At 39.1% G+C, this 11,641-nt stretch overlaps 2 protein-coding genes across 2 annotated transcripts in view; both read right to left on the bottom strand.

Moving 5' to 3' along the window:
- Nucleotides 1-1,951: 1,951 nt before the first annotated feature.
- Nucleotides 1,952-6,136, bottom strand: LOC119421705 (medium-chain acyl-CoA ligase ACSF2, mitochondrial). The gene is made up of 16 exons (XM_037689059.1): nt 6,015-6,136; nt 5,386-5,581; nt 5,154-5,282; nt 4,827-4,880; nt 4,575-4,693; nt 4,282-4,444; nt 4,083-4,178; nt 3,852-4,003; nt 3,676-3,764; nt 3,534-3,610; nt 3,340-3,447; nt 3,114-3,265; nt 2,470-2,611; nt 2,253-2,363; nt 2,088-2,156; nt 1,952-2,002 (listed from the first exon to the last, which is right to left on the bottom strand). The coding sequence occupies exons 1-16, from the start codon at nt 6,134-6,136 to the stop codon at nt 1,952-1,954; spliced, it is 1,830 nt and encodes a 609-aa protein (XP_037544987.1).
- Nucleotides 6,137-10,762: 4,626 nt separating this feature from the next.
- The window catches only part of LOC119421706 (medium-chain acyl-CoA ligase ACSF2, mitochondrial-like), a 5,182-nt gene continuing 4,303 nt past the window's right edge, over nt 10,763-11,641 (bottom strand). Inside the window, exon 17 of the mRNA XM_037689060.1 lies at nt 10,763-10,782. Coding sequence (XP_037544988.1) covers nt 10,763-10,782 — 20 coding nt within the window. The remainder of the gene's footprint in view (nt 10,783-11,641) is intronic.

The raw sequence follows: 11,641 nt of genomic DNA, 5'->3' as shown, positions 1-11,641 counted from the left end.
CAAAGAAACAAATTTATGGGATGTTCAAAAAAATTATGTCCAGAACTGGACATGTATTTATACTGACTTTATTTAATATAATGAAGATGATGTCTGCAGCTATAACTTCCCTTACTGCAACCACTTTCGCATTTTTAAACGCTCATTTATCACATCTTCTTAGTCTGAGGTATTAAACAAAAGTAAGTATTCAACCATCCATCCATCCATTAACTTTACCTGCTTCTTCCTTTTAGGGTTGTGGGGGTCACTGGTGTCCATGTCCAGCAGTCACTTTGCAAGAGGCAGGGTACCCACTGGACAGGTTGCAAGTACATCGCAGGGTCGCAAAGAGACAAACGAGACAAACAACTATTCACTCTCTCACTCTCATCTAGGTACAATTTAGAATTATCAGTCAGCCTAGCATGCATGTTTTTGGTCTTTGGGAGGAAACCCGAGTACCCGGAGAAAACCCACGCATGCACGGAGAGAACATGCAAACTCCACCCATAAAGGTTCTTGGCTGGATTTGATTCGGCGACCGTTTCGTTGAGAGGCGGTAGCTTTCATTGTTAGAGGTGGTAAGTATTCATTGTTATTATTATTATTATTTATATTAGATTACATTACATATAGGAGCAAATTACTGAAGTGAGCCCTACAGCCAGTTTGTTCAATAAAAATTATAGAAGAGATAATTTTGCTTATTTCACTGTACATATCAACACCTGGCAATAAAGTCCAATTTATTTCATATTCTGTATGGCATGTGTTGCCATACAGAGTTTTACTATCATATAATGTTATAAGCATAGCATTATGATGGTAAATTGTCAGAAAATTTTAAAGTAAATTATTGGTATGGCTATTGGTATTTCAACACTGTAGTTAAATTCAATTCAGTTTAGTTATATAACACAACATAAGTCATCTCAGGGCACTGAGCAGAAGAGAATGTTACTTTAAAGAAGGCACAAAACTTTTAGTTTTCTCAAGCTTTTACTGACAATTTGTAGTTCTCGTCAATTATATAAGTAGTATTATTATCTTTGACATGTCTGATGATAGGGACATTTACAGGCAGCGTTGTATGCAATATGTACAAGCTAATATTCTTCTTCGGAAGTTCTCTTTGTGATCAGTATCTGTAAAAACTGTATTCTTTAAAGCATATTGTACTCCAATGTGAGGCGGCATTACAGAAAAAGCAGTAAGCATAAACTTCAGGTGGCGTACAATAATGGCTTGAGGATGCTGCTTAAGGTGCTGTGATGGAGTAGTGCCAGTCAGATGTTTGTAAATGCCAACGTACCAACTTGTGCTGCTGTGCTTCAAAACCTTATGTACAGATGTATGTGTAGGCTAACAGACTCTGTAAATAGCATCATTTATACTCTGACCAACCCAATACAAAGCTCGGTTAGGTTCTTTTCTAGTCTGTGGAATCACTGGAACCTTAATTTATATGACAATGGATAAACATTCTATTTTTATTGTGTTTTTTGTTGTTATTGTATTTATTTATTTTTTTGGCCTGTTTTTGTTTACTATGGAACATGCATGTGTCTGAAATAAAGTTTTAATTCATTGATTGATATATTCAAAATTGTTGAAAAACAGCTTTTATTACATTATAACAAATGTAAAAATATTAATATGAAAACATTGCTTTGGTGCACCTATTTGTGTTTATAACTATTGCTCATTTACTCTAAGATGGTACAATTGGTTCAAAAATGGTTTTATATAAGACACACACACACACAAAAAAATGATGTAGGTGTTACAGTGGGTAAGTACAAATTAATTCCAAGGTTTTGTTCCAACAAAGATTAATACATCAATTCAGCAATGATTATCAGCACAAGATGATATTGTCTGCATTACTAGAAGTGTTTAGTTGCGGATCCAAATTCTTTGTTTATTACCTAACATTGTTCCCTAACAGCTTCCAAGGGGATCTAAAACCTTAAAGACCTAATTTCTTCTCCATTTCCTCCTTTAACTGATTCTTCTTGATCTAGAAAAAATATATGTTTAGTGATCAACCACTGGACGAACGGTTGTTTTTAGCAGTAATCTTGCAATTGGAACAAAGCTGTTACCTTTCCTGAGGAAGTCAGTGGGTAGCTGTCAACAAACATCACATAGTGTGGAATCTTGAAATGGGAAATCTAGAAAAAAAATAAAACAGTTCATGAACGACTGGCCTGTGATCTGATTTGGAATATGTTGGACTATTTGTATGTTTAAACATCATCTGTTCTCACTTTTCCTTTGCAGAAGCTTCTTATCTCCTCTGCACTGGAGGTTTGCCCCTGCTTGAGCCTGAGGCAGGCACACACCTGCTCCCCAAGCCTCGCATCTTTAACTCCAACCACCTGCAAACAGAGGCAGGTCATTAGGACCTATGATACCAGCTTTATATTTAAAATAGTGGAATGTTTTCAATAATAGAAAAGTATGCATGTTGTTCATAAATCTCACTTGAGCTTCCAGAACATTTGGATGCTTGTGGAGAAACTGCTCAATCTCAGCAGGGTAAATGTTTTCCCCTCCACGAATGATCATGTCCTTTATACGTCCCTCAATGCGGCAGTATCCCAGACTGTTCAGGCTTGCTGTGTCACTGAATCCATCAAAATTGTAAATACAGCATGTTTCTGCAAGGAATACTGACCCCTGTGGTACTGACAAGTTTCTGAATTTTTGGTCAAGGGTTGTGGATGTTTTTATTACAGTAATCAAAACTATCTCCCAAGTCACTGTCTTATCTCTGCACATGAACTACATGTTTGATTTAATGGAGAGCACTGGGTGAGAAGGCTGTAGCTTGCTCCAAAGACACCTCCTGAGCATTTCAGCTGAATGTATAGGGGTAAAAAAAAAAATTTGAGTGAATAATGCAGCTCAAGGCAGATTATTTTTACTGGTTTTCATGTGTGTTCATTTTATGTATATTTATGTAACCTGTCCTAAAAATCTGACCTTGCAAGTAAAATGCCAGTTGAAAATCTTTTGCTGTGGAGTGTGGTTCATTCGGGAAAACAACGTAAGTGAGAGTTTTATTCAACTTCACATTCAGTGCAGAAACACAGCTCTCTGCAGTAAATGGTAAAAATCCATCTTACCCAGTTCTGTACCAGCGACTGTCAGAGATCACCTCTCTGGTTTTCTCAGGATTGTCCCAGTATCCATGCATCACACTGCTGCCTCTGATCATTAGCTCCCCAGTAGCTCCTAAAGGCACAATCTCCTCTGTAACAGGGTCCACCACCTTGGCCTGAAGTTAGGACACACATCAGGTCACCTGATTGCAGTGACATTTTACAGATTTATGTAAAAAAGAATGCACACCTCAGTGTGAGCCATGACACACCCGACTGTATTCAGCTTTAGCTCCTCATTGTCTTGTGGGAATCCCAGAAATGAAACAGGGCTATTCTCAGTGGCTCCATAAGCAACCTGTTAAAGGATGATGTGCACAAAGTATGTATCCTTGAAGCTTCTCTTAGTGTCATTTGAAAATATAGAGTTTGTTTTCTGCTCACAGTTATCTCTTTCATGTTCATTTCTGTTCTTAGCTTCCTCAAAACCTCAGGAGGACAAGGAGAACCCCCCATGAGACCTAAATCAGAGCAACACTTCATACCAAATGTAAAAAAACAACAATCTTGTCTTCAGATCACTTACCTGCTTCAAGTGATGACAAGTCATATTTGTGTATATCTTGGCTCAGCAAGTCAGTGAACATGGTAGGAGTGCCATAGACAAAATTGCACCTTGGTTGAGAGAAAGATTTAAACAGCAGATAATGAAAGTGGTTATTATGATAAAGTTGGATTCCATAATCATGATGGGGACCATACCTTTCAGTCTGGATAGCTTGTATATTGGCATGGCTGTTGTAGCCAGAAGATGGAAAAACTAATGTGATTCCATGAACCGCCATACTCATTGCTGCAACCACAGAGCCGAAACAGTGGTGCAGGGGTACAGGAACACACACTCGCACCTGAGACTGACAGTGAATGAGAAAAATTAGACAATACAAATCTTTTTTTTTTCTTTTCAGGTTCTGGAAACAGATATGGACCTACCCTCCATCCATAACCCATCCGCAGACCCAGGAAGTATGCATTATTCACAATGTTGTGGTGCGAAAGAGTGGCTCCCTTTGGTTTCCCAGTTGTACCCTAAAGCCAATGACACAAGTCATTGTCTGAAACAATATTAATCAATCTATGTACTTTGTACAAACATGTTCATTGCATGCAAAAGGTTCAACAATAAACTTACAGATGTGAACTGAATGTTGATGGCGTCATCAAAAGCCAGCCTGCTCTGAAGCTCCATCAGCTGTTTGAAGTGTGGACTCTCCCCTGCTTGCATCACATCCTCCACATGAAGCATCCCTGGCTGCCTGCTGTCAGTCACAATTATCATCCGCAAATCTGGCACCCTGGCAGACCCAAAACAGATCATTATTCTGCAGTCACAACTGGTTGTGTTATAAAGTTTAAAAAATATAAATGTTTTTAATCCAGTGAATGAATGACATTTACTAAATCTGACATCTGACACTGTCAGACCTGGAGCTTTTGATCATGCCAATTGGCATGGTGTCGATTCCTGGGCAGATCTCTCTCAGCATCTCACAAAAGTTTTGAGTTTTAAAGCTGGTGGGACACAACACAGCTTTACACTGAACCTAGACACAAAAAAAACAGCATTGTTACATGTAATCAGTAATTAAAGTGTGTGCTTTTACCTCTTTTAGTTTGTATTTGTTTTTACAACATACTGTCATGTTGATATGTATGCAGGGGAATGAGAACAGTTACCTTTTGTAGAGTAAAGATCACTTCTTCCACTTGATAGGCTGGGTTCAGTGACACCTGCAAGGTTAGAAACAGTTTTAAATCTTACCTATTTGCTAGAGATTTTATTCTCCACATGCCATGACATAAACAATATATGACATGCCTGCATTAGTTAAATTGTGCCACATGCATCTGGATAATGATGATCTGAAAAACACAAATTAGTAACACTTTCCCATGCTGTTAAAAGTTCAGTGTACGTCTGACTTGCACTTGACGACTTAATGATTTGGTAAAACATGGCTACAATGTTGTAAATTGAAGTATTTTGGGATTTCATGCACTGACCAGTATAATTCCAGCCTTGGCTGAAGCAAACTGAAAAAGGATCCATTCATAGATGTTTGGGCTCCAAACTCCCAGTCGATCACCTCGCTTCAAGCCAAGAGCAAGCAAACCTGCAGCTGCTTTGTCAACCTGAACAAAACAAAATTTTAAGCAATGCTTTAGCACATACAAAAGCTCATTTTGTCAAGACACCAAAAGGATAAATGTTCAAAGCATCTCATCTGACACTCACATCCTGCTGAAACTCTGCAAAGGTTTTGCGGATGCCATCTTGCAGAAAGACCACAGCTTCACGGTCAGGACAGCGTTGGACTGTAGCATCCAGGCTCTGTCCCACAGTAAGGGGCAACAAAGAAACAGAGGAGGTACCATGGACATAGCTTGTTGAGATTGATGGTTGTTGAGGGGGGTTGTCCACATGAAGAGACCTGGAATAGAAGACAGTATTCAGAGGGTGAACGCAGCACATGACTTGTCATTTTATAATAATCAGTTCCTACAATTATATAAGTGTTTAAGCTCACTCATATTTTGATGTTTTATAGCACATCAAAGCTTTTTAAAAAGTAAACTTTAGGGTATAAAAAGAATCAGACAAGAACAATATGTCAGGATTATCAACTTTAGAAGTCAAGAAGAAACAAAGCTTGAGCTGACTAATGTAAGCTAATGGGTGTTATGGTAAAGTTGGTGTCCCAGATGATGGACTGCAATGACCCTTTCCTATTTTATGCACATCACTGCCTAACAACCTTTCTGGTCATAATGGGATAATAACAGCCAATAATGTATTAAAAAAAAAACCAACGACTAAGCTACTTGTGACACACTTGTTTACTTTAGAAAAATGTAACAACTTACCGACATTGCTGCAGCAAACGTGTGCAGCGTTGTTTCCAAGTCTGGTAGGGTTTGATCCAACCCAAACATCTGACACTGTGAGCACTGGACACGAGCAGTGAGGAATAAAACAGTGCAGACATTGCTCTTGATTATCACAGCTACTCTGAGTCAGCTACATGTATAAGCAGTCTTGTGTAATATTTAACTTTTACAGACCTTCATTTATTGAACGTTTAGTCAAAGGCCACAAGGATAGCAACTTTGTAGGAGACAGAGGGAGAAGATAAAAATCAAGAGTGTAGAACTGAGGGTAGCAAATCTAAATGTAGTTACTGACACGTAATTGTAGAGAACTGGCAGATATGATGCAGAAAGCCATGTAGACATTTTATTTGTGCAAGAGACTGGAAGGGCAGCAGGGCTTCCAACAATGGTCAGCATTTAAGCTAGTTTACCATGGTGTGGATAGATAAAGAAATGGAGTAGGGATGGTCCTGAAGGAGGAGTTTGCAAGGAACATACTAGAGGTAAAATAGTCTGATGGGGTGATGTGTCTAAAGGTAAAAGTACTGCAGAAGGTCTAATGTTGAATGTTACCAATGGTTATATGCTCCACAGATTGGAATTCAGGTAGAGGAGAAAGAGACATTCTGGAAGAATCTTCTAGATGACCAGAAGATCTTCTGGAGAATCTCTAGATATTCTGGAGAAATTCTGGAGGACCATGCTGCAGATGTTTTGCAGATGTCTCAGTGGGCTCCAGCATCATCTTCTATGCTGTGGTGTGGTGAGGCAGCAGGGTGAAGGATGCTGATGCCACCATACTCAATAAGCTCATCAAGAGAGCTGGCTCTGTTTTGGGAGTGGAAATGCAGTCTCTGGCAGAGGTGTCTGAGCAGAACATGATGAGGAAGCTGCCCCAGATCCTGAACAAGTATCACCCCCTAAAACCCTAAAAGCCACACTGGACTCTTATCCCAGCACCTTCAGTCATAGACTGAGACCACAGAGGTGCTCCACAGAATGCCACAGGAAGTCCTTCCTCCCTGTGGCTGTCAAGCTTTTCAATTCCTCTCCCTTCCTCCACATAGGACAATAAATTTAATCCTGTACTAAAAAAAAAACACTACTGTTTCTGTCTGCATCTGACCTGTTTTGGACCTAATTGTCGGTATTTTTATACCTGTTATTTTTACATTCTATTATTTTTATATCTTTTGTGATTCCTTGTGCATGTTCATTTGTACTGAAACCCTGGCACAACAATTCCCTGCAGGATCAATAAAGATCTAATCTTATCTAATCTTATCTAAACAACGGGATAGAGAGTATTCCTAGGGAGGAGAGAGTGGTGATCGAAACAGACCTGAATAGACCTATTGATGAAGGAAAGAGAGAAGATAAAGGAGTTATGAGCAGGTTTTGTATCAAGGAAAGGAACCAGGTAAGACAGATGGTGGTGGATTTTGCAGAGAGAATAGAAATGGCTGTAGTCATCACCTATTTCCAAAACAAATGAACATAGGGTCTCCTATGAGAGTTAAGGCAGGAGTACACAATAAAACTACCTTCTGTGGAGAAGAGGTATTATGAGAGAGATTGGGGACTGTAAGGTGGTGGCAGGAGAGAGCGTGGCCAGACAGCATTGGATGATATTGTGTAAGATGATGGTTGTGTTGAAGGAGAATAAAAGATTAAAGTCAGAGAATAAGACCAAATGGTGGAAGTTGTGACAGAAAGAATTTGAGAAGAGTTCAGAGAGAAGCTGTTGAAAGGCTTTGGGTGATAAGAAATGTCTTCCAAATGATTGGGCTACTACAGCAACAGCAATTAGAGAGACAGGTAGGAAGGTACTTGGTGTGTCATCTGCACAGAGAAAAGATGATCACGAAACTTGGTAGTGGAAAAGTAAAGTGCTGGAAGTTATCCAGAGGAAGAGGTTAGCCATGAATAAATGGGAGAGTGAGAGGACTGAAGAGAGCAGCCCATTGGTGAATGAATGTGATCTAAAGCACTGATAAACCTACAGATTAAGATTAGCTTTGTAGAGATCTAGTAGATTGTTGTGGGGATGGGTAATAATGAGGGCACAGGTTGTAGAGTAAAGCACTTTGAGTATCTTGATTAGATAGAAAGGTGCTATACAAGTACAGTCCATTTAATATAAGGAGATGCAAAGTAGGGCAAAGATGGAGGTAGCAAAGGCAAAACAGAAGGTGAATGAGGACTTGTGCCCTAGGTTGGGCACAAAGGAGTGAGAGAAGGACTTGTATTAACAGGTGAGACAGAAGGACCAGGCTAGAAAGGATGTGCAGCAGGTTAGGCTTAGTAAAGGTAGCAATAGTAATGTTCTAACAAGCGAGGAGAATGTAATGGGAATATGGAAGGAGTACTTTGCAGAGCTAATGGATTAAGAGACTAGCAAGTAAAACAAGGTACAGGTAATGTAAACTATGGACCAGGAAATGGGAACGATTAGTGAGGATAAAGTTCAGAAATCTTGAAGAGGATGAAAAAAAGGAAGACAGTTGGAACTGATATACCATCGGAAGTATGGAAATGTCTACGAGAGATGGCAATTAGGTTTTTGAATAAATTATGCTCTGGCATTTTTGAGAGTGAGAAAATGCCCAAAGAGTGGATGAGAAGTGTGCTGGTGCCATTTTTTAAGAAAAATCGTGATGTACAGCGAGTCCCAACTGGAGAAAAGTTGATGAGTCACAGGAGGAAGATCTGGAAGAGCGTTTTGGAAGCTAGACTCGGACTATTTGTGAACAGCTGTATGGTTCGAGAAAGAGCACCACGGATGCCATCTTTGCCTGAAGAATGCTATATGAAAGTACAGAGAGGGTCAGAAAGAACTTCATTGTGTCTTTGAGGGTTTAGAAAATGCATAGGTCAGGGAGATCCTTCCTGCCTACAGCCATCAATCACCAACTGGTGAAAAGTGTTTTTGCCATGCTGTCATGTGAAAATATATTTTTTACTAAATTAAAGATTCCAATTATCAATAAATTATACAATACTTAGCTAATATGATTAAGAATAACATTCTTGCATCTGATCTTGGATCTGCTTAATTTGTTTCTAATGAATGGGTATGTACTACAGCATTTTAAGATTGCTGTAATTAAACCTTTACTTAAGAAACATTACATTGACTCAGGAATCCTAGCCTATTATAGACCTACAATATATCCAATCTAACTTTCATGTCAAACATCCATCAATCTATTATCTTTACCCGTTTATTCCATTTTGGGTCACGGGGGTCGCCGGTGCCCATGTCCAGCAATCACTGTGCAAGGGGAGGGGTACACCCTGGACAGGTCTCCAGTCCATCACAGGGCCACATAGAGACAAACGAGACAAACAACCATTCACTCTCCCACTCACACCTAGGGACAATTTAAAGTTACCAATCAGCCTAACATGCATGTTTTTGGTCTGTGGGAGGAAACCGGAGTACCCGGAGAAAACTCATGTCAAACATTCTAGAGAAAATTGCAGGTCAGTTGCGTGATAATATACAAAGAAATAATCTGTTTGAGGAGTGTCAGTGAGGGTTTAGTGCTCACTATAGCGCAGAAACAGCACTGGTGAAAGTTAGTAATGATATTCTCATGGACTCTGACAATGGACTTGTGTCTGTACTTGTCCTATTAGACTTCAGTGCTGCATTTGATACAGTTGATCACAATATTCTAATACAGAGACTTGAATATGATATTGGGATTACAGGAACAGCTCTAAATTGGATTAAATCATATCTATCTGATAGATTCCAAATTGTAAATGTAAATAATTAATCTTCTTCATACATCAAAGTTAGTCATGGAGTTCCTCAGGGTTCAGTGCTTGGAACAGTACACTTCACCTTATATATGCTTCCATTAGGTAAAGTTATTAAACAGCATGGGATAAATTTTCATTGTTATGCTGATGATACACAATTATATTTGTCCATGAAACCCAATGAATCCAATCACTTACTTAGACTACAAGCATGTCTTAAAGACATAATAACCTGGATGACCCTTCATTTTCTGCTTTTGAATACAGACAAAACTGAGGTTTTGGTTTTTGGACTTGAGCATCTTAGGAATAATTTTTGTAGACTTTCGCCATCCTTGGAGGGCATTAATCTGGCCTCCAGCTCTAATGTTAAAATTCTCTATGTCATTTTTGATCAGGACATGTCTTTTAACCAGGGCAGAATGGTGGCGCAACTGGTAGAGCTGCTGCCTCAGCGAGCAGGTTGCCCTGGTTCAAATCCCGGTCTGGGGTCTTTTCTGGGTGGCGTTTGCATGTTCTCTCCGTGCATGCGTGGGTTTTCCCCGGGTACTCCAGTTTCATCACACAAACCAAAAACATGCATGTTAGGCAAATTGGTAACTCTAAATTGTCCCTAGGTGTGAGTGAGAGAGTGAATGGTTGTTTGTCTCGTTTGTCTCTATATGGCCCTGTGATGAACTTGCGACCTGTCCAGGGTGTACCCCACCTCTCGCACAGTGATGACTGGACATGGACACCAGTGACGCCCATGCCCCAAAAAGGAATAAGCGGGTAAAAGATAATGGATGGATGAATGTATTTTAACCTTCACATTAAACACATTACCATAACTGGAGTTAGTAGGAGAGATCATATCTCTCCAGTTTTAGCTTCTCTCCTCTGGCTCCCTGTCAAGTCCAGAATTGAATTCAAAATCCTACTTCTAACCTCCAAAGCCCTCAAGAACCTAGCTCCATCTTATATTTGAGATCTTATTGTTCCATATTTTTCTAACAGAGCACTTCACTTTCAAATTGCATGCTTACTTGTGGTTCCTAGAGTTTCCAAAAACAGAATGGGAGGAAGATCTTTCAGTTATCAGGCTCCTCTCTTGTGGAACCAACTTCCAGATACTGTCCATAAGGCTGACACTGCATCCAGTTTTAAGACTGGGCAAAATACTTTTCTTTTTGAAATATCATATATTTGGGGTTGGCTTGTTATGCTGCTATAGGCTTAGACTAATAGAAGACAAACTGACCATATTTCCTTAAATTAATTGCAAAAATTGAATAGTTTTCATTTGATACTATTTCTATCTTAACATGTAACATGTATGTATGTAACATTAACATGTATCTTAACATTGAACATGATGTTCAATGTTTTATGTTATGAGTGCTTAGTGTATATTTAGTTAATGTTTTTCTTAGTTCATATCTTAGATGTTATTACTGTTTTTCTTATACATTTTATTGTTGGATGTAACTGGGACCCCGTGTACATAATTTCGCTCCACCACATGTACCACATGAGGTGCGAATGACAATAAAGAAACTCTGACTCTGACTCTGACTCTGACTCTGATGTGACTTTGACCAGCCTTTTGTGTATTTGTACCTCCTTCCTGTTCCTCTCAAACCCAGCCATTTTAAGCAGATGGCCGCTTGTCCTGAGCCTGGTTCTACTAAAGATTTTTTCCTCATGAGGGAGTTTTTCATTTCCACTGTTACCTTCATGCTTGCTCAAGTTGAGAGTTCTGCAATGGAGTTAAATTCAAAGCAATCTGCTCCTCAGTTAAATAGTGTTAAATTATATATATATATATAGATATAGATATAGATATAGATATAGATATAGATATAGATATA

Source organism: Nematolebias whitei, chromosome 15 (assembly GCF_014905685.2).
Source record: "Nematolebias whitei isolate Nwh7 chromosome 15, NemWhi1, whole genome shotgun sequence".
NCBI classification, from domain to species: domain Eukaryota; kingdom Metazoa; phylum Chordata; class Actinopteri; order Cyprinodontiformes; family Rivulidae; genus Nematolebias; species Nematolebias whitei.
The sequence above is the reverse complement of the archived record's forward strand: the minus strand, read 5'-3'. Positions and strand labels throughout refer to the sequence as shown.

What these genes read in the sequence shown, in the direction of transcription:
- LOC119421705 (XM_037689059.1), bottom strand. Translation starts at nt 6,136, where the DNA reads ATGTCTGCACTGTTTTATTCCTCACTGCTCGTGTCCAGTGCTCACAGT. An exon ending in TTGCAGAGTTTCAGCAGGAT is followed by an intron (nt 5,283 to 5,385) that starts GTGAGTGTCAGA and finishes TGTTTTGTTCAG; the next exon opens with GTTGACAAAGCAGCTGCAGG. An exon ending in TGATCTTTACTCTACAAAAG is followed by an intron (nt 4,694 to 4,826) that starts GTAACTGTTCTC and finishes TTTTGTGTCTAG; the next exon opens with GTTCAGTGTAAAGCTGTGTT.